General features: G+C 51.8%; 1 protein-coding gene across 8 annotated transcripts in view; it reads right to left on the bottom strand.

The window, feature by feature from the left end:
* Window positions 1–6940, bottom strand: part of ST3GAL3 (ST3 beta-galactoside alpha-2,3-sialyltransferase 3) — a 187983-nt gene extending 181043 nt beyond the window's left edge. For all 8 annotated transcript variants that reach the window (XM_059821769.1, XM_059821770.1, XM_059821773.1 and 5 more), the window contains exon 1: window positions 6826–6940. In XM_059821769.1, the coding sequence (XP_059677752.1) occupies window positions 6826–6940 (115 nt within the window). The remainder of the gene's footprint in view (window positions 1–6825) is intronic.
* Window positions 6941–23317: the final 16377 nt, after the last annotated feature.

Here is a 23317-nt window from a genome sequence, read left to right as displayed (position 1 = left end):
GGAGAAATCCCAAGGATGAGGCAACATTATGCTTGCTCCCTCCCTCAACAGCTCTGTCATGCATCATTTCTCGTTGCCCCTGCACAGTTTTGTCCTGCACTGTTAACATTACAGCAGTACTAGAAATTCCTGGAGAGACAGCAGGGTCCGTAGAACAGCAAGGCTGCAAAGTAACATTGGGTATTTCACAAAATACACAGTAACAGGTCAGAAAGAAATGAAGAATTTTCATTTCCCTATTTCTTTGGCCTACCTCGTGAAGCGCTGCCTTCTAAAAGACAGAGAGGCATTTGTGATTTTTTTGTTTTTAACTGTTTCATAGACCTTAAAAGTTCTGATTCATATTCACTGACTAGACTGTCTCTTCTGTCCTGGTGGCAGACAGGCAGCTGTCTCTGGTGGAAAGGGCAGGCAGTTCTGTGCAGTTGCATCACACAGCCAGAGCAAGAGGAATCAGGAACATAGCCATCTGTCTCCAGTCAAGCGAAAAAGCAGCTGGCATAATTACAGCTGTGGAAGATACTGCCACAACTGAATGTCCTGAGTTGCAGGAGTTTAAGTTTAGCCATGATCCTTATTCTGGCAGGTTAACAAGGAGCACAAAGTAACTTGAACAGCAGTAACAATTTCTGGGCACTAAATCCATTTTTCTGTGTTCTGCACAGGTAAAAGAATCATCCACCATAGCTAGTACACTAAAGTTTTCAGTTTCAAGCTGAACACAAGTAGAACATTTCAGCCCAATAGGAGAAGTCTTAGAAAAGTTAAGCTACTTTGTCAGACAACTGTTGTTCGAACTCCTATTTTTACGTCTTTGTTTCTAATATTCACGGCTGCCTTGATAACATTACTTCCTATTTTTAACATTTCAAAAAGCATCATTGGGATCCTCAAACCCCTAAAGCATCTGAAAAGTAGCCAAGAGATTCCTTAAATCTGTAGCTGGATCCATGTTATGAGAACTTTCTAAACATTTATTGTCAATTTTGGTGCAGTAAGTACAGCATTAACACAGACTACAGAACAGTTGAGTAGATGAAAAACCTTGAAGTTACTAACAACTCAAACATTAGTAAATTCACAATAATCAGTCTCAATGCTGTTCACAGTTTCTTCCTGCAAAGCAAAAAAGCAACTGTTTCAGGAAACTTACACTACTGCATAATACTGTCCAAAACAGCCTTTAAAAGGCTAATGCCCACAAGGTTAAAGTCTCTCAGGCTTTTCAGCCTGAGGAGCAGCAGCAACAGCAGTAAAGTCTACCATAGAAGAACACACACACCCCCCCCTAAGGCTAAGGCCACAGATAGATACAGAGCAAGTGAAATGGTTACCATCACCATTTGCTTGCCACCCCTCACAAGAGGGGCATGAGTGCCTTGTAATTTTACAGTAAAAAAGGATATGCTCCCTCATCCACCTAACTATAAATTCAGCCAGCTTAGCTCAAACCACTTTCATCAGAGATTTATGCTCCCAATGCCAAGTCGAGCTGGCCCAGAGATGTTATTTTTTATAGGAGCACTCCTGCATTTCATTCTTCTGGCAAAGGCAAGTAGGACTGTAACTCCCAGAGACAAGGGTCCGAACACGAAACTACTACATGCCTTTCTCCACAAAGGGGACAAGTTTGTCTCCGTGGCCTAGCCACTCACACACCGACTGTATGTCTTTTTGTTTGTTTTTCATTAAACAACAGAATGGAAAGAAGTCACATGTCAGCATGTGCAAGATCCAGTCCCTTAACATAGAACAAATGACACCCCCAGTAACTCAAGACACAACAGTTGTACCCACACTACATACCATCACACATACTGTGAGGCTTTAGCCACATGAGAAAGAGCATGCACGTTCCAAACCCTTGTAAAAAGATCCATTTCTTCAGTACATTTTTAGTCCCTAATACAAGAATTGACAGAAATGCCATTTCACTTTGAAAGAGAGAAAACAGTATTTATATTAAAGATAAAGGTTTGATTGCTTTTGATTAATTTAGCCTTTTTGCTGTGAGACTAGTTTCCATAGAAATGCAAGCAGACTAAAAACCTGCAACCAGAAGTGAGTCAGTTTTGGCTGTTTGCGTCTCCTCAGTTCCCATGGAAACAGACATTAAAAAAAGAATAAAAAGGATAAGGGTCCTGAAATACCTTCAAAAAAAACTCTTCCCAGAGCTTTATCTCTTTGGCTGCCTTTCCAGAATTAGAGTTGAAAATAACACGGAGCAACAGATGACAGAGTAGTGACTCGATTTCTTTATGGAGACATCAACAGAACATACCTGGAGATGTTTCAAAAGCCACATTCAAACTGACAAGCTCAAAATCTATAGCTACAAATTGTATTAACTTAGGTTTTGGCAAAAGTACATAAAGTAGAGTACATATTTCTTTAAATTAATTCAATGCTAATGTAGAAAGAAATACAATAGAAAACAGGAAAATAGCGTCACACTGTCCTTGTCCCACGTATATTTCAATACTTTGAGGAAAAAAAAGAAAAAAGCTGCCTTGGTGGAATGAGTCCAGTATTTCCATAGCTAGGACTTTTTTTAATGGAATCATTCCTTCCTTACAACATATTCATTTTTAAGTTGCAAAATCAGCTATACACATACCAGGTTAAGTAACAAGCAACAGTATTAAATTTTAACATGTCTACGTTCTATCCTTCAGTTATGGGTAAAAATGCATTCCTCCAAGCTGATAAAGCAAATCTAAGAGGCACTGTCGGCAAGACTCCATCTCCCATCATACTTTTCAAAGGTAATGGGGCACTTTCCCATGTGCTGTCTTCTTCACGCTCGTACAAATAACATCCTCCTTCCTCCTCAGAGCCAAATGCATTAGGGAAGTGGAAGGGATAGGACAGGGAGTTGTTAGGAAGGAGGCTGCAGTGCATGTGTCAGACCTTCAAAACCTGCTCCTATCACTACCGCTACTATGTAAGAATTCCCTGACAACTCCGTGTCCAGAAACACAATGAACAGAGTCACGATTATCTGCAAGGTCCTTCTAGAATGTACAGGACAGCTAAACCTGATACCAAACTTCTTATTTCCTTGTTTGTCTCCCACATCACATTATCAGTTCTATGTGCTTAGCACACCTCCATGCAACTCAACACTCTTAATCAGAGAGCTGCGGCACCTGTCCTTATTGCCTGTCTGGGAAGAACGTGCAAGGACAGTGTACATCTCTTACCACTATTGTCAGAGACTCAACCTGCACAACAGAAATCAGGAAAGGAAAAAAAAAAGGAATACTTACCTCTGTCCTAAACACTGCTCATACACTCCCAACGATCACCAGAACTCAAAGGCCCTCCTGCATTCACACAGTGTTACACACCACTTTTTTGCACTGTGCTACTGCTCTGAGGACTAAAAATATATTGCCACCGACATGAAACAAGGCTCAGGGAAGAGTAGCCAACCATGATACTCGCTAAAAGGATGGGACAGAGGTAACAGTCACTGGAGGTTTGTCCTGAATGGAAGAAGCAGTTGAATTTAATTCAACCTTAATTAGTTCACATTAGCTGCATTCTATCTAAATATTGTGAACTCTTGTCACAAGAAAGATAAGCCTTAGAGAATTAATTCTTTCCTATTCTCCCTTGTATTTTGGCAAGGTGTAGAGTCCTCCCCAGTAAGGAGAACAATCTCTCAGAACTCACTAAGGCATCACTCAAGGAGGACAGATTTAAAGTTACATGGAAATGGTAAGAGAAACATTGATGTGTATCTTTCAGTCTATTCAGAAGTCTACCCTCCTTTCTTGGAGGTGTCAGAAGTACAAATAAACAAATTACTTTAACTATTCATTTACTTTAGCAGCTAAATATACAAACATCAAGTCTCAGTGTGACTAGATTCCTTACAGAGTTACCATTCAAATTCATCCATAACAACAACATACACAAGCATTTTCTAAAACATTAAGTGAACAAACCACACAAGCAGCAAGTAAGCAGATCAAGTAATTTTCACCATACACTACGGCTATTTTTTTTGTGTCCGAGATTAAATACAGGTGTCAAGTTTACTAAAACCAGTCTCTGAAGAGATTGCAGGGTGTCAGATGTCAGGATCAGCTTAGTTTCATGCCTCCTCTAGCACAAAGAACGGAACAGAGAAAAGATGAATGTGACTACTGAAGCTAGGGGTTCACTATTACCCAGAATACAGACACTGGTCACCAGAAAAGAGAAAGTAATTTAATAAAAGGATAACTTACACATAAAAATCAATAACCTTAGATTACCAAGCACCCCAAAATTAACACATCTAACTTAGTTTTGCCTTTGGGGACATCAGCATTATCGTATCAATCAAAAGGAAATTTACAAGGTCACACACCAAATTGTAATTCAGGAAATAAAACCACAAACAGCTATCAAGCACCACCTGCCTTATGCACTGAACTAAGCAAGGCTCCCCTTCAGAAAATAGAAAGTATAATTGCACCATTATACATTGTATCATATTACACATGCTCAAGGAAGCCTAATCATGGTTAAATGAGCAACTTCAATTCTGTCATTTGTTAACTTCCAGATGTTTATTTATAGAAGCTTAACATTAACTCTTCATATCAAGTTTCCCAATATGGGCTTTTAAATTCGTATTTTAAACCTGCCTAAGTTCCTCATGTGTAAAATTACATGATAAATAAAACATTTTTGATACATACAAAACTCTGGAGATCAACTGAAAACTGGTACCACCTTAACTGTTTCCAAAAGTAATCACATAAAATTTTGCCCTCTTACACGAGACTGCTGTTTACACTAATATTTCAAGAAGCTTCATCTGATATTTAAGACACAATCCGTAAAAGTGTCTAGAAGAAACGGAACAATGGTACAGCCTATATCAATTGTGACAACTGATAAAGATCAATAAGCTAAATCTTTAAACTAGCATTATTGCTTTGTACAGGTTGAAGAAGCTTAATGAAAGCACTGCAACTTCCAAGGATGAATGAAGAACACATTTTACACACAAGATTAGAAAAAAGGAGACACACACCTAAGAAAAAAAATCTGTGACATCACCTCACAGTCCTCCTGTCAGAACACCCTGGGTACCCAAAAGCAGCCAGTAGGCTCAACAGAAATTACTCTAACCGGGGTGCAACTTAAAGTCATCTTTCCAGGTAAAAGTGTTCCATTTGTAGAAATCCACAATGTTTGCATATAGATTTGCAACATTGCATCACAAGGCACAGTTACCACAAAACTCCGCAGGAACTGACATGGCATAAAATAACAAATGGCACACAAAAGTAAAGGCACAAAATCCAAAGAGGCAAAACCTGAAGAAATTCAGAACCCACCCCCAGCACCTTGGTATATGGCACATAAACACAAAGCTTCTCCTTCACATTTAACGAAGTTCACATACAAGTTGTGGCCTGAAGGGTTTTTTTGCAGGCCTTAGGGAGTCCCAACACAATTTCTGGTGGAATGAAGGAAGTGAAGGATGGCAGGTGGTATGATTTCATAACGGATCATCACGTGGTAGCACATAAGGCAAAACTGTTCTTTTAACTATATTCTGCACTTATTTTCATGCAGGAAGGATTTTCTATACCTCATCGACAAAAGTGCTAGCTTTCAGAAGGTCACAATCAAGATTTTTGAATCCTTCTCTGAAGCACAAACCTGAAGAAACAACCCCTGCTCAGAAAGACACGATGCATCTCCTTTTACAAATTCAGTCTTCCAATACCTGTTCTAGTACAAGACACTTTAGCAGTTCTCCTGCCAAAATCACTGCAAATGTCATATCCAAGTCATCATGCAAAACTTCTTAGAGCATGTAACAATAGATATGGAGCATGTAGAGGTAGAAAAATACTAAGATTAATAAGCATTGCAGTAGAAACCTCCAGCAGCATGCACAGAAACACAATACAGCAAAGATGGAATTTGACCAATGGCTTTTTGTCAGACAGAAAAACAATCCTTCTGGATCAGTGTTTCTCAGCCACTGATCCAGGGAGCAACGGTCAGCTGTGAGGCATCTGAAACAGCCTGTGGAACAGCTGCAAAGAAGGCTGGCTTGTGTCTTGGGCAGGAGGGGGAGAGGAGGAAATTGTTTTCTTGTTTTTATATTTTCAGTAAACAATTCTCACATGCAAGCAAGAAAGCAATCAACACAAGCAAAAATAAGAGCAGTAACTGAGCAATCAAACCTCAGCCTAATTTATATCTCATTGCAGCTAAAACCTCCTATGGCATTACCGCACAGTACAATCCTCAGACTGTATTCAATGAGGTCAGATGTCGCTTTGAACTTAAAAAGGTTGAGAGACGTTGTTTTAGATGACACATAGTTGGCAGATAATAACATGGAAGATAAATGGAAGATGAGGATTTCTGAAGGAGAAAGTAAGATGATGAGCCAACCAGCATATATGATTATAGAAAGAAATCAAAATCCACCAAAGAAAAAAACCATTGTCTTAGGTATTTTAGAATGTACTGAAAGATTCAGGGAACAAAAGCCTCAGCACACAAACTCTTTATTTTGACAATTAGCAATCATAAACTAACACAGAATCTTCTAAGAACTGAAGTCTCTAATACTAGATTTATAGAGCGCGAACCTGCTTTTGTACGCAGTAATAAAAGTAAAGCCATAAAGAGCATTAGGTAATCGCAAATTCAACCCCTTAAGTATACTAAAAGCTCCAGCATTTGATTTGGCTTAATCACATCTGTCTAATACTACTAAACCAGAACCACCTCAGTACTACTGCAACTATTTAACAGATATTTTAGGGAGCCCAGAAACAGTCACACGCTGCTTGTACTTACTTGAATCCTCCCATCTGAGAAGGTGCAACTTCCAAGCAGAATAGTACAGAAATCCCAGTACCAGAAAGAGGCAGAGGGCTAGCAGCAGGTTACGCATAAACACCAACAGTCCCATCTTCACATTAGATCTGCTCTTCTACATGACCTGAGAAAGAAAAACAGGTTGAGGTTGGAGCCACCTTCTCCGACAGTCATCCTTCCAAAACATGCAATCCCATACCCACAATAACGCACAGATCTAAAACTGTGCTCTCCACAAGGTAAAACACACCAATTACCCAAACCGCATCAGTGAAATAAGAACTACCACCCTAAGCAGCTGCCTTTTTTTGTCACAAGAGTAAATGCCGTTCCAGAGAGGCAGGAGGGCATTGCAACGCTAAGACAGGGCAGCAGCCCAACTCCTTGTTTGCACTTACGCCCCAGCCCACTTCAGATAATCAGTCCCAGGACCGCCACAGCCGAGGAGGCCTGGCGAGCACCGCGGTCATCCCAAGCACAGAAAAGCCCAGACGCGCCACAAAGCAAACCCACGGCGCCCAGGGGCTCCCCAGGGGTGTCCCACGGACAGCGGGGCCCCCGGGAGCCCGTCAGCCGGCCGGGGAAAGCGCAGGTCCCTGCTGGAGCCCGACGGGAGCCCTGGGGACGCCGCGGTGAGGAGTCGGGCTGCCCTGAAAGCGGGGCCGGCACCGAGGGAGCGGGGCACGCCCGGCCCGAGCAGGACGGCAGCTCGCCGCCGGCTGACAGCTGCCAACGGCCGGCTGAAATCTGAATTTGAACGGGCAGCGGCACCGCCACACCACGGCCGGGCTGGCGGCAGGGCGCGGGCCAGGCACCCCGCCCCCGCCTCGCCGGGCCGGGCCGGGCCCGGCTCGGCTCCCCTCTCCCCGCCCCTCGCGGCCCCGCTCGCCGAAACGGCGGCGGCCGCTGGGGCCGGCCCTGCCCGATGCCCCCCGCCCCCTCTGTCCCTCCTCACCCGGCCGCCGCCGGCCCTGGGCGCTCGGCCGCCGGCTGCGGCCCCGGAGCGCGGGGCTGCGGGCGCCGCCATGCCGGACGCGGCGCAGCGGGACCGGCCGCCGCCGCCGCTGCGCTGAGGGGCACAGTGGCCGCCAATGGGGCGCCAGGGCGGGTCGCCGCGCCGCCAACCCGCCCGTATAGCGGCCGCCGCCGGCCAATGGGGCGGCGCAGGGGGCCGCTCCCGCAGCCTATCGCGGGAGGCGCTCGCAGCCAATGGTGGGCGGGCGGCAGGGGGTCGCCGCTGGAGGGGTGCTGCGGCAGGGCGGTGGCGCGCATGCGCCCCCCAAATCACTGCACGGCGCTGCTGCCGGCACGGCTCGGCTCGGCACGGCTCGGCTCGGCTCCAGTCACTGCACCGCGCTGCTCCCCCTCACCTGTCACTGCACCACTCTGATCCCCGCTTCCACCACGGCCCCACACTGCCCTTTTCCATCACGGCCCTGCACGCCCCCACACTTGCAGTGGCTGGACAGCACTGCTCCACACTTCCCCAGTCACTGCCTGGCACTGCTCCTGCTTCAAATCGCTGCACCACTGCCAAGTCACTGAGTGGCACCTCCAAAGCACTCCACTACGCCGTTCCTTCCTCCAGGCATGACACTGCAGGACCCCTCCAAGCACAGCACCACCTGTCAAGCTCCACATCATCTCATTGCTCCAGTCACTGCGCTGCGCAACACTGCACCTTCCTCCAGCTGAGACACCTCCAAATCTTGCAGTTGCTGCAGCCACGAGACTGTACCACACCTCCTTCCAATCCAGCTGCTGCGTCCCAACTCTGCCTTGCCCAGCCTCTAGTCACTGCATCGCGGTGCACTGCGTCTCACTTCAATTGCTGCACTGCCCAATCCAAACACTTCTCAGAAGAGCCTCTAACCACTGCACTGCTCTGCCCAGTCTAACCTACAGCCACTGCACGGAACAGCCCAACCCTGTCTTGCTTCCAGTCACTGCACCACACTGCATGTAGCCGTGCCGCACAGTCCGGTTTAGCGCCCAGTCACTTCCCTGGGTCACTGCTTTCACAGTATCCTCCAACTTCTGCAGATCCTCACACCACTGCATACCCAACAAGGTCCTGCCCAGCTGCTGCACTGCACTGCGCCACCTCCCTGGGCCTCCCGGTGTTGCACAGCCTCCACCACTGGACCACACCAGGCTGCACAGACCACACTGGGCTGCACGGACCACATCAGCTGCCCTCCCACAGCACGGCGCAGCTCACATCAGACAGCCGGTGCCGCACAGCTGGTGCCGCACAGCTGGCGCCACACAGCTGGCACCACTTCCATGCAGTTCTCGTTATGGTCTCCACCTTCTCACTGCATGGCTGCCTCGTGAGCACTGCCGTGGCAGGGCCAGCCCACACGTCACCCTTCCCACAGCATCACCCTCCTTGCCGCTGGGCCCACAATCTTGGTGGGTATCCCTAACGCTCGTTAGGCAGAGGGCAAGTGAAAAACACAAGTATGAGGCAGCACAGGGAGGGAATGATAAGGAGTTAGGGAAATTATTAGGCATAGGAGGGGAAAAGTCATCTGAAAGGAACGAGACCGTAAGGAATAAATCAACATCTTCAGGACAGTAAAGAAGTCCAGTGATTTCCTGTTCCACCGTCCATGAGTCACTGATAACACAAGGAAAACAAAAAGCCATGTGCGTTTAAGGGAAACTAAGTAGGAGCATGTCCAGCGTGGTGGCGTCTCCCACTGCAGGCGAGCCCAGGTGCCGATGCCGACCGGCACACACTGCCTTGGATGGCGCAGGGCTGGCTGAGCACTGCCCGATCCCACTCCCCGGTGCTTCGCAAGAAGCAGAGCCCACACAGGTCGCAGGGAGAGCTGGCAGGGGCTCATGCAGCCCCACTTTCGCAGCCAGAAACCCCACTTTATGTTCTGCGTGAGTGATGTCAGTGCGAGCTGGCTGCAAGCGTGGCACCCATGCAGCTGGGCTCACAGGTCCACCATGCTCCTCCACAGAGACACAAGGGAGACACATGCTGCGCTGGCATCCAGTTGGGATTTTTTTATTCCGATGACAACTTCTAGACACAGCGCAGGAACTGAACAGACTCGTGCCAACACCCAGGTATCACGGGCACCGATACCCCACTGAGGAGGAGCACGGAGAGGGGCCACAACTGCATCCATACAGTCCCTTCCATCTGCAGGTCTGCCCCCTCCACCACTGCCCGCACCAACCCCCAGTTCCCCAGGACTGACCCGCTCGGGACGCTCGTCACTCTCGCCTGGCTGAGGCAGCTCCCTTCCCTCTGGCTTCACGGTGAGCCAGCAGCCGGGTCCAGGCTGGGCAGCCTCCTCCACCGGCCCCGACTGAGCCGCCAGGCTCATTTCTTCCAATAACCCCACCAACTCCTGTGCTGTGTCGCGTCTGGCTGGAGCCTGGCTTTGCTTTACAAACACTTACTTTACGCCTGCTCCTCTCTTCTCCTCATCATCTCTCTGGCTGCATAAGCTAGGTCTCCTCCCTGCCTCGATCCCCCATGCCCTGGCGATGCGGATCTGCCGGTGATGCCTGCGGCCGCCGTGCCACATCTGCTCTGACTGTCCTCAAACCTCACCTGAACAGCCCCAACTCTACTGCTTGTGCACTCAGAGTTTAAACCTCACAGTCCACAGGCACAGTGGGTGATCTGATTTTGATGATGAGATAAGCGGGGACCTACAGTGCAAAGCCAGGTAGCGACAAGGCTGGGGTTGGCTCCTGAGCCTGCGTTTGTCACTCAGGAAACTCTACCCCCCATTATCAGGTGTCAGCATGCTGGAAAGAGCCCAGGACGAAGTCACGCTTCTTGCCAGGCTGGAAAAAACTCAGGAGGGGAGTGCTGTGCATCTATGGAAATCAGGTACCAGCTCCCGGCAGCTGTCTAATGGCTACGAGATGAATTAAGGCAATGATTAGTGGAGTGATTTGGTTCGAGTAGCAGGGCTTTAGTCTGAACATGTTCCTACTTAGCTTACACGTTTCATTCGCAGGCAGATGTCAAGCTGGATGTTGCTAGGAGATCGACAGCAGGGGAGTAATTAAGTCTGATTAAATCCTATCATATTGCCGTGCAGCTTTCCAGAATGCTCTGGAGCTTTTCAGAGCCAAACTGACCAAATGAAAGGGCAAGAGCTGCAGCGTGTCCTGCTCAACAAAACCCACTTGTGGTCAACCTGCTGAGCCCGTGGCTGCTCTCATGTCTGCAGAACATTTCCTGCAGCAACGCTGGCCATGAGCTGGGGAAAAAAAGGCTCTGGCAGAGGGCACGGCTGGTGGCTGCATTAGCACGGAACTTGGGACAGCTGGGACAGGTCATTGCCTGGAGCAGGCAGTGAGGTGTCCTACACCCCACGTCCCTGCATCAACCCTGCGTGCTGCTTGGCGCGCTCATGTAGGACTAGACATAACCCGGTGCCCTCGGCACATATGGCACGCCTGAGTCAAAGCTGTGCAAGGGGCCAGGCGCTGGTTCAGCCGCTCACATCCCCAGCGGGGCTTGGGCACATGCGGGTGACTGTCAGCAAAGCTTCCTCCTTCCCTTCCTCTGGAAGGAGCCCGCCTGGGGCATGCCAAAATTGCTCTGCAAATGCACCTCATGCGTGGTGCTGAGCACCACAGGGCGTTCCCGCTGAAATGACACCTGCTTGCTTTTTTCTTTTGTGGTGACTGAGCTGCACATTATACGGGGTGACACGTAAAGGTAAATAACAGCTACAGGTTCTTTTTCGATCAGTAAATAAAGTTATGCTGTAACTATCTGCATCGGTTGCCAAATACACACACTTCAGCCTCCAGGCTCCCTCCGTAGCGAGACTGCTAATCTCATTTTGACTGCCCTATAAAAAGTCTCATTCTAATACTCACACTGTAATCCTTCCCCCCAAATTACATGTCATCAAATCAGACCTGATGCTAATTAATGCAATATTTTATTATTAATTAAATACCACTAAATACCACAGCAAAAATCTCTTTCCAGAAATGGCTAGATAGATATTACCTCTGATGATGCACAGGCTGGGGGAATGCAATCTGGGCTGTAACATACTCATATTTTGTCTTTATCTCTCTGGTCGAACTTGTTTCATCTCACACACTCATTACATATTATTCTTAAATGCAGGCTCTGAGCGTGATCAGTCTGTGGAGAGCACTTTACATTGCTGGTGCTCTGGCTTCTCTAAGAACAGAAATGTTAAACAGCATCGTCAGCAGTCCCACACGAAACAAGCTAAAACAAGCTGAACTTGGCTGAAAAATTCTGCCACCCTCCAGATGTTTTCAACAGCAAAGAGTCGCACTTACCGCTACGGGCGCGTAAACACCCAGAGCCTGCCCAAACGGCTCCCCGAGCGCACTGCCTGACCAGACCAGGTTTCCCAGGGTCTTCTTCAGCTGAAATGATCCAGTGGTCCTGCCTGGCACATGGCTGTGCAAGTGCGAGCAGCCAGCCAGCACACCGCTCAGCGGTTCACCTCCTTGCGTTAATTCCAATACGCTATGTTTGGTTCACGCATATTTTCCAGGAAAGGAGGTAGGCTTGATTTAAAGACAAGCGTTGGAGACTCCCACCTTTCTGGGTCTGTTTCAGGAGCCCCTCACCCTCGCGTTCAGAAGAGCATCCCACATCCCTGTGTCTGGCTTCAGCTTGCAGACATACCATTTTGTTCTGCCTTCTGCTTGATTAAAGAGCCTTTCAGAGCCTGGCATTTTCTTTTTGTGACACTACACATATGCTGCAAGCAAATCCCCTCTCATCCATCTTTATGATAAGCTAAATATACTGAGTTGCCTAATTCTCTTACTGCCAGGCTTTTCCTCCCACCCTCAAGCCTTTTTTTGCATTTCTGCTCTACACAGCCTCTCTGATTTTCCTGAATCCTTTTCAAGATGTAGAATCCCACAAGGAGCCCCCCTAATGCTTTGACACAGGGATTAAATCTGCTTTTTCCTGTTCTCTGTCTCAAAGGACTGTGTTAGTCCTTTCTGCCATAGCATCGGCGTAACCATTCAGGCAGGTTTGTCCCAAATCTTTTCCAGACCCGCCACTGGCTGGGTTAAAGCTGCCTGGGCTGGCCAGCTTGTGTCTCAGCTGCACATCCAGGACCTTGACACATGGAGTTGGGTGGCGGAGGATACCTCCACTCCCGCACACCTCCCTCACTTGCTCCCTGTCCCAGGATCACAGATGCCATGGCTGCCTCTCCAGCAGCATCCCAGAGCAGTCTGCAAAGGTGGGCTTGCACCCACAGCGAGCGGACTGCAGGGCACCGTGCTCACAGGTCCTCAGGTGGCCGAGAGTCCGTCTGCAGGCAGAGTCTGGTGGGATTTCCCTCCGGCTGATGGTTATTTTACCCAGGCAGCCAGCACCTCCTCTTCCCAGCATGTTGCTGCAGGTGCATATCACCCGTCCAGGGCTAGATGCAGACCCCACCACAGGGGAGAGGGGTGCCATGTTTTGGGGCACTTAGGGAGCTGAGCCTGGCAGGCAGGAGCAAGTTTTGCTGGACTCTGGTGAGCGCTCCAGGAGCAGACATCCCCGCTCCCAGCAGGTGACTGTGCTGTGAAATAGAGGAGAGTGCAGAACCAAGTGGTGCCTGCCGGCATCCAGGCTGGTTTGGGTGTGATGTCGGGGAAATATTTCGCAATGCCTCTTAACATTTTACACAACCTGCTCTCAGTGACAGCAATCACTGAGGAATCTGGTGCACTGCCTAGTTACTGGGCTGCACACCATGAAAACAGCCTCTCAATAATAAACTGGGTGGAGTTTCCATCTTTAATTCTGCCCCTTAAAGAAACCAGCTCAAATAGTCTTTGTATATTTGCCATTCAAAGGGTTTTCTTTCTCCCCAGCAGCCCCCTCAGTGAAGCCTGGGAGGGAAAATGGGAATCTTTCCCAGCCCACACGCCATCATCAGATATCACAGTGCGCTTCCTCGTGCCGGTGCTGCAGGAACCTGGAAGGAGTCCAGCTCCAGCTGTGCCTATGCTGTCTCTCTGGAGCTGGGAGCACACAACTGGATTGCTGGCCTTGAGTTTCTGAGACAATTGCTGAATAAACCTGGATTTCAGAGACAGTTAGAGCTGCAGTGGCCATGAACCCCGATGGGCTCATCCCAAGCTCTCTAGCCAGGCATCACCGTGTCGCCTTTTGTGTCATAAAAATAGCTGAAAGAGGCAGGCAGGGCCAGTCCAGCCATTGCCTACTCTTGAACAGGCATGGCAGGAGTGATCCTGTCTCATGTGCCGTTGTGGAGGGGAGGGAATCTGGCCCAGCAGTGGCGCAAGGGGAGGCTGCAGCTCCCAAAACCAGCCATGTTCATGCCACAGGCCTGGGTAATTTGCATACAACATTTGGTGACGTAATCAGGGGCTCTCTGAAACACACATTAATTTTTAACAAATAGTTGGCTGGTGGGAGGCCAGCGCAACTCCAAGAGCCAAAGCAATGGGCAGAGAAACAGCAGAGAGACCCAGACTGCGGCTGAGGAGGTAAGAGCACAGCTAAGGGCATCCTGAGTGCTGTTACACAGCACGGACCTTGCAGGGAAACTCCTCCTTGGGCAAAACGAAAGGTCTGGCTGGTGAGAGCAGGAGCATCTATAGAGCACACTTTGACTTCTCCACTACCATCAACAATGACGTAGGATTTTAATTAAAACTATGTATCATAAAGAATTAACAAGGTTCACATTAGATTAACAACTACGTGCATTAACAGCTACGTTTTGAGGTCTGCCGGTGAGCCAAGTCTTAATGGGGAGACACCAACAATAGGGAGCGTACCTAGACCCCCAGCGACCGTTTCCTGGTCCACTGCCATTTAACAGTTTTTAAAATCAATCGTCTAGATGACAAGATGAAGGCTTACATTTGTGGCTGATAAAATACTAAACAGGCTGCTTGCTGCTACAGCACAGAGCTGAACAGCCTCATGAAACGATCACAACCCATGGCACAGTAATGGGTTGCAAAGGAAGGTTCTTGGGAATGGAGAGGACAGGCTGTACTGCAGACCTCCCTACCCCAGGGAGGCTGTACTTCCCAGACCTCCTGGGAAGCGGGGAGGTGTGGTGTGTGGAATTAAGGAAAAAAAGCCGAAAAAGAGAGCTGTCCCCACACACAACTGCTGCTATGAGCCTGCATTGCAGCGCCTTGGCTCCGAGAGCCATGAGCCAGAAGTGCGCGGAGGGGATTTCCAAGCAGACGCATGGCAGTGCTTGTGGCTCTACAGCTCTGGCAAAGCCAACCTGACGTCTGGTCCAGCTCTCCAAACTTCACAACGGACACAGAAATCCTGAGGAGCAGCAACACCACCATGAAAAAGGAGCTAAGGCTTGGCAATGCTGCAAATAAGGCTGTGCGAGATGTGAGGAGTGTGGGCTACTCCACTGCCCCAGGAGAAGGCCTCCTTGCTGATGGGGGAATGGAGCACTCCTATGGACAGCATGTCAGTCTGGCAGAGGGAAGTGTGGGGTCCAAAGGTGAGGAGTTGAAGACAGAAAACCTCAAGCTTGAAATTAAGTACATTTCCTTGCAGCACGGTCACTGAAGGCTGCAGGGGCAGCCCTCCCCACCACGCAGCAGCTTGCAAATAAGATTAGATGGTCTTGACTTTTAATTTTTTGATATCTGTGACTTGGGCATGAAGAAGGTCTGCCACATGGTCGTGCTTGCTATTTCACCCTGATCCGTACGCATCCTCAGGTTCACCCCCCTCCTGATGTCCTGTCCAAATAGCTCCAGCAGCAAAGAGGAGGCCAGGACTGATTCCCACGCGCTGGAGAAGGCAGTGGGGAGGGTACAGAGGGGCTCAGCCTGAGAACAGTCTTCTTCACCTGCTCTTCCAGTTCATGCACATGTTTTTCTAAAACCAGGCACAACAGCGTAACCTGGCTCCGCAGCATTACACTGCTTTCAAGCGCAGGCAGGCTGCCTGCCTGCAGCAGCACGCATTGCCAGCCCTTTACCCCGTGAATGACACCTTTCCAGCCTGGAGTTTCGGTACTTAATTGCACTGGAGCAAGCAAGCCCTTGTGCACCTTCCGCTGGCCAGGTGTGGTGATGGAGCCACATGGCCACGGGCTCCTCTTTTCAGCCTTTTCAACCTGAACCCCACCTTATCTCCACTGCTCCCTGACGCTTGGTGAACTGAAGCCTCTGAACCTGAATAACGCACCAGCAATCTTCACACAATGCAGCATCCAGCTTTGTTGCTCGTACTGGTCTCTCCCACATGTGCCCAAATGAGCTGGTGCCAAAACCCACAGTGTAAGCACAGTAGCCCACAGCTCTGCTGGTTCAGTCCCCGCTTCGGATTTACAAATCTCCCCTATTCACGTTGCTCCGATCTCTTCCCCATGTGCCCCGAGGAAATGGCTGCAAGCCAGCGTGGGTCCCAGCTGAGTTGTGCCCTCTTTGAATTTTCATGTCATTTGTCATGATTTAAGACATGACTTATGGCCATGTGCTGTTTTTTTGCCAGGCTGGGGCAGAACAGATAGCATGGGTACAAGCACATTTCTTTGGAATAAGTCATTTCACATCACCTTTGCTGGCCCCATTTCTTGCATGATTTGTTATAAAAAGCATTGATTTTGCAACATGGCCTGTGCAGGTTGTACTGCAGGATGGTGGGCCACGCTGCCATGGTAAGCAGCTCCCAGGGTCTGTCTTGTTCACAGAGCCACAGGCTGCAACCCCTGTGTGGGTGAATGCCCCTTCTTGAAACCCTCTGCGATGCGCTGAGGGACATCAAAATCTCCCAGGGTGCATGGCAATGTGCCCAGAGTGAAGACACTCTTTGCAGCATCCCACTGCCTGCTCGCCTAAGACTATGGCAAGCACGATGCTTGGGAAAGGGACCAAGGAGATGGGAGGTAGCAAGGGCAGGAGATGAGGAGAGGCAGTGGGAGGAAAGGGAAAGCGCTAGACAACTCGATGACTTTGCACAAATCCTACCAGTCCCTAGGAAGGCAGTGGGAGGAGGTGCTGGAGCTGCTAGTGCATTATCCATGGGCGCAAGAGCAGCTGCCTGGCATGGGCACTGGGCTGGCAGGGGCCCAGCTGAGGCAGCCCTGCCGTGTCCTGGTGCCTGCCCTGCTCCTGCGTCCTGAGGCTTACCTGCTCCCTCTTGGGAAAGGGAAGGAAGGAGAGGAGCCACCCAGCACAGGGTGGGCTGTGGGGCAGAGCAGGGCCATCGTGGGGGGTGTAGGGGCTGGGCACACAGGTTTGCACCACACTGACCCCTGTGCTGCAGGATGTGGCCAAGGTTTTGTGCTCTGCTGGGGAGCACGAGCATGCTGCGTTTTGGAGATTCAGCATTTGTGGCAACCTGTGTATTCTTGCAGCCGCTTTGCGTAACGAGGAGTTAGTGCAACCAGGGGGAAGTGCCTCTGGGTGCTGTATTTGCTGGCAGGACGTGGGCTAACAGCAGCCATAAGCAGGCAGCTGCCAGCCACAGGCAGGGGATACGGACAGAGGGGAGACTGCTGCAGCACAGCAAACCTTTCTGGGTACGTCACCAGCATTCGCGCAATCCCACGGTGGTAGGTACAAGTGAGAAGAGGACTAGGGGGACACTGGATACTCCTGTGGCAAAAGGGATCCTAAACAGCATGCGTGCAGAGCTGCCAGCTATAGGGGACTCTGCCCCTGTCCCAGCAGCCCCAGGGGAACAGCCCAGCCAGCAGGTCCCTCATTTCTCACACACTGCAGCTCGGAGACAGCTGCAGCCCACCCAACCCATCCACAAAAAGGCAGGGACAGAGCTCAGCCTCTCCAGCAAAGCTTCCCCACCCTGCTCCCCGCTAGGAACCAACTCCCTGTGCCACAGCGGAGGGAGTATGAACTTTGTGCAGCCATCACCTGAACCACCGCTGTACTGGGGGAGGCTGGCAGGTCCACAGGGCCACGCAGATGTGGCTGCTCAGTGCTGGAGCTTTCCAGAGCTCAGCACCCAGTGGAGGGAGGTTCACACCTGCAGTGGGACTGGTCGTTCCAACGCAGGGACAGGGGAAGCTAACCAGTGAGGTGTTGGTACCAATGACATCCTCCCTGACAGACCGGTTCCTGGTGGATGGGGTAGATCAGCAGCGCTGATTTGCGCAGCCACCCAGACAGGTCCTGTGTTCAGAGACCAGCACCTACAACCCATCTGGGTTGGCGTGCGAGTCCCGGGGTGAAGCTGGGCAGAGCAGCCTGCCCCAGGCCAGCTCCCCTCCGACCCAGCCATAGACCCTGGCACTGCTGAGAGCGTTGGGCTCTTCCCCACTCTGCCAGCACCCAGGACACAGCCATGGCTTGGCACTGTCACCTACCGGCAGCGATGCGTCACTATGTGTGCACAGAGCATCAGGCACCCACTTCATGCCAGGCATCCCCAGCAGTGCTGGGGGACCTGCTGCAGACAAGCCTGGCCAAGGGGGACAGCCCCCTGCCCTCCAGCATCTCACCCCAGAGTCATCTCTGACTCACCCCTCTTTCCTCTCCACCAGCTGCATCCCCACGCAAGTCTCTGTCCAAAAGGTGAGTTTTTGATGCCTTCCTCCATAATGCTTTCCTGAGCCTCAGGCCGTGCAGAAAAGAAAAGCTCCTCAGCTGAAGGGGCCCCCCATTTCTGAGACAGCAAGTGACCACATGCAAGCATGCCACTGCCCACTCCAGTCCCACAGCAGCATCTGCTCAGATACCTCCCTCCTTTTCCTTCACAGGCCGGGAAACACCCTCAAGCTCAAGAGCCAGTGAGATCTGGGCGATTCATTAACCTGCTCTCTCAAGAGCAGTGATGCTGTGTGAGTCCAGAGGCAGAAGGATGGAGGTATCCTGCTCCAGCAGCTGTTCCCAGCAAGTCCATAGCCACAGCACACAGGCAATGCTGCCTTTCCTGGGGGGATGGTTGTGGCTCCAGTTCTTGGCAGCCACAGCACAGCCCTGAGCAGCCTTGCCGGAGGCCCGCACTCCTCCCATCGTGCCAGGGGGCTGCAGCTGGGAGAAGCATCTTGTGGTCCAGATGCGGAGTGAGCCTGTCATCGCTCCCTCATCAGCACAGCCAGGCCTAAAAATATCCCAGGAGTGGGCTGATGGTGGTTGTGCTACAGTCTCGGCTATGCAGATGGAAATGGCTGGTCCCTGCCAAAACACCTGGAGCAGCACCAGTTCCTCTGCCCTGCACCAGCACAGGGTATTGAATCCTGTGCTGTGCTTCAGTAATCCCCGTAGCAGAAGTGTGCCAGGGACAGAGCGGGGCACAGAGCATCCCAGCCAGGTGCAGCATCGCTGCTGGGGCTGTCCCAGCCAGCGGAGAGAGGCAGCTCCACAGGCATTGTCCCTCCTGGGTGCACAGGACCAAGCAGGTTGGGGAAGAGGGGAACAGGGGGTTTCACAGCCCACTGCCATAAACCCCCTAACAATGATGAAACAGGGTGCTGCCCAGACACCCTGTGATGAGTTAGAAGTGCACCCAGGCAGCCAAGCTGACAGGACTGTGGGTGCAAGCACAGCAGGACAGGGAACTGGAGGGCAAGTCGGCAGAGCAGCCACCGCCGGAGAGCAGGGTCAGCCCTCAGCCCACAGGAAAAGCCAGAGAAGCATACGAGTACGGCTGAGTTTGCAGCCTGTCCGGGAAGAGGGCTGGCCTTGTGCCCTGCAACACGCTGGCAAAGGGCAAAGCCGTCAGCTCCTCCCTTCCCATCCCTGAATGTACCAAATCCACCGGGCCTGACAGCGAGCACGGCTGCTGGCGCTGAGCCTCGGGTAATTGTCCACCAAGTAAAACAGACTCAGTGGGAAAAGGAGCAGAGACGCTGCTGGAGGAGGCAGGAGGGACATGCCACCTCTTGTAGGGAAGTCTTAGAGGATAACAGCGTGAATCTAGCCCCAAGCAGAGACTCTGGCTCTGACATACACTCATTGCCGCAGGCAGAGCCCATACCTTGCCCCGGGGATGCTAGCAGGTGAGGGCAGGAGGGAGGGCTGCTTTGGGAAGGCAAGCACAGCCCCATCAGAGCTGGCTGACACTTGGGGGCAGGTTCACCAACCCATCCCCAGACTGGTCCCCTATCACCCCAGCCTTCCCAGGAGAGCTGCTGCCAAGAAGGAGCCCATGCTCGGGGCAGAGCACACCATGGCAGGGTAAAAGCTGGTCCCGCAGCACTGCAACAGGCAAGATGCTTCTTCAGGGTCCAGGCCTACACGCGGACTAAGAGCCCAGGATCACACAGAGGCTGACAAGCTCCCACGGGGCTGCTCTGCCAGCTGCCATCTGAGCTGTCCTTGCACCCCAGTCCCACCAGCAGTCCTGTCATCCCACTGTAGCCGTCTTCTCTCTCTCACTCCACAGCTGGTCAGCAAAATATCTGTCCACCCTCCTCCCAAAGCGACAGCACATGGGGCGCAAGACCTTACTGCCCAGCCCAGCATCCCACAGCCCTCTGGAGTGCATGAGCCCCTGCTCGCCTTCAGGATGTATTTCACATGCTTTCAGCCGCTAGACCTGAAGCACCCTCTGCATTCACCGCTGCTGTGCATCACTGTGCTGGGGGTGCATGGAGCACATCAGCACCCACGTGGGCCCTCTGCCAGCTCGGGAGCAACTGCAGGGACAGTGGAAGCAGAGGGCTGCCTTCCGCTGCAGCATCCCTCCCGCCAGCACGCAGACACATCTCCAGTGAGGCTCCTCTGTTTTCCAGGATACCAACCCAAGGGCCCACTGCAGCCAACACCACCATCACCACTGCCAGCCAGGCACTGGGATACCCCCACATGCACCCAGCCTAGCCCACGGGCCCCGTGACTGCTCCCTGCCCCAAGCCCCGCTCCATCTATCTGGACATCCACTGGTGCTGTGCTGTCCGAGAGGAACCGGCTCCTGCTCCAGCCCGCAGCCAACCCACACCGATTTCATCCCAGCCTGGCTGGTGTCCCCAAGAGGTCACAAGCATCCTGACCCCAAACCTGAACTGCCACCCACTCACCCCCAGCCCGTGCTGCACTTCCGTCACAGCCCAGGCCAGCAAGGCAACACCCCCGGCACAGCCCAACCTCTCCTGGGCTGGTGACCCAGGGCCAAGGCCATGCTGCCTGGGCAGCACCTCCCAGAGGGACACGGACCAGGCACAGACCTGTCTCACTGCTCCCCGCACCGGGGCCCTTGGCACCTCCCAGAGCTCACACTGAGCCGTTGCTCAGGGCTCTGCTCCCTGGGGATCTCACCTGCTTTTTTCTAGGGCTGCAGGACAGGTTGTGCTGGGACACGGGCAAGACCAAAACCCCTCTGAGGCGCTGGCAGGGCCCAGGCATAGCCAGGCATCTGTTCGCTGGGAAGGGGGAAGTCTCCCCCAGCAGGTACCAGACACATCCCCAAAAGGGCTGCACAAGGGCCCTTCTGTCCAGCAGCTCCTAGGGAAAGGACTAAGGGGCCCCAGTGTGCCCAGAGAAGGGGTGGGGATCTGCTGTGGGAAGTGATGACAACCCAGCCCGCAGAGATTGCCCCCATGGCCCTGGCCCTGCATCTCTCCCTGGGAACCATCCGTGCAGCCTCAGCTCAGCCAGTTCAGGACTGGAGGCTGCTTGTTTGCCGAGTCTGCACAGCTGGGCAAGGGACTGATCCAGGTCCCCTAGGGCTGCCCCCACAAATTGATGGAGGCTGGGGGACACAGGGAGGCAGGAGGGACCTCAGGCAGCTGCCTCAGGCAGCATGGTCCAGGGCAGAAGCGCAGGAGCCAGGCTCCTCGGGAAAGACCTCCCAGCACACTGGCGCCAAAGTGATGCCCCACGTCTGCGAAAGCCCAGCCCAGAAAAGGAAGGGCAGTGGGGCAGGAGACACCCCACTACACTGGGACCCCTTCAGTACAGCTTGTCTGGAGAAGCCCTGGGCTCAGCTGCAGAAGACAAGGAGTGAGAAGCGCTTCCTTGAGCTGGCCCATCAGGTGCTGACGTGCCTGGCTCCCAGCCCAGCAGCTCGGAGCTGCGCAGTTCCCATGAATGCCGTCTTTCTTCTCCCTACCACACAGCCCTTGGCAGCCCCTCAGCCTCACCGGCTGGGGAGGGAGAAGAGCCAAGGTCTGTTTTTCTGCCCCTTTCCCCTTGCCAGGCTCTGCACAGCACTGAGGGCCCAAACTGGGGCCTCCCTGCTGGGGACAGCACTGCAGACCCCTGTTCCCACAGGGATCCAGGAGGAGCCTTTACCTCCAACCACTGAGGAAAAGCAGGGCTGGCCTCAGCCCCAGTGCAAGGACGGCCGAGGGTCTAAGTAGGACGACCCGTGTTACCTCCCCGCATGCAAGGCAGAAAGGCAGACTTAGAGCATTAACTCCCCTGCCAGTCCCCGTGGACACCAGCTGTTAAATGGCGTTTGGAAACATTTATCCAGCTGGAAACAAGAAAGCCAGAAGAGGACTCAGGACAGACCCTTCTCTGGCTGCCAACACAACTGCTCCCTTCATCCTGCTCTGGCTCTGCTGGGCCTGGACAAGCAAAAGCTGCGTCGCCAAGCAGCCTGGGCAGCTACCCACTGCAGGCAACTGCAGCTCCAACCTGACAGGCTAAACCCTTCGGTGTAGTTGCTCCTCATCACCAATTTCCTTGCTTCTCAGCAGAACAGTCCTGTATCTCCAACAGTAGTGCACCAGCACCACGCACCACTCCCATTTTCCACAAGACGGGCTGCAAGTAATAGCTCCTCTGCACGTGCAACCTGCAGCTAGTCAGCACCCACCACCCACACTAAAGGCACCCGTGTCCTGCACCCAGGATACTGAGTCACATTTTTTAATTGCTTGTGGCTATCAGTAATGAAGTTTGAGTTAACCCCTGTTGTGAGGATAGGCATGAAAATTAACCCAAAAGGTGCAGAGATACTGTATTCAAGAGAAGGAACAGCACTTAAGAGTCCAAGCATATTAACCAACATCAACTCACATTCACCACCATCTGATCCCCATGTCTGTGGCTTCTCTAGAGGTCCATGGGTACAACACATCCCCTGCCTCCCCAAATTCAGCAAGACTGTGGACTCGATTCATTATACTTCTTGAAGTAGTTTGCTTTGGTCTATAGCCTACTTTATGTAATGTATCCCAGTGCAGTCACAGGTACTGCTTGGACATGAGCCTGGCTGGTACAAATTCCTGAGCTGCAAAGACAGGTTTCTCCTAACTCTATAGGACTGCAGCCTTGGTATGAAAACATCCCAGCACACCAGCCACCCACCTTGCCTACAGCCCGTGAGGAGGCAGCAATTCCTTCAGCCAGCAGTGTGGACAAAGATAAGAGCATCCAAATTCCTCAGGTGTTGGATCCTCTTGCAAAGCGAGGGGCCTACGCTGGGTACGCCAGGCAGCGACTCACGCAGGACTAACTTCCCCCAGCTAACATGGAAGAACCCAGACAGCAGGCCTGTTTCATTTCTCTCTTGCATCATGTACCAAAGGTGTTCACAGCTCACTAGAACCATTCATAAAAGTGA

Source organism: Gavia stellata, chromosome 10 (genome assembly GCF_030936135.1).
Source record: "Gavia stellata isolate bGavSte3 chromosome 10, bGavSte3.hap2, whole genome shotgun sequence".
In the NCBI taxonomy this organism is placed as follows: Eukaryota; Metazoa; Chordata; class Aves; order Gaviiformes; family Gaviidae; genus Gavia; species Gavia stellata.
Note: the sequence above shows the minus strand (reverse complement) of the source record. Positions and strands in the feature narration are given on the sequence as shown.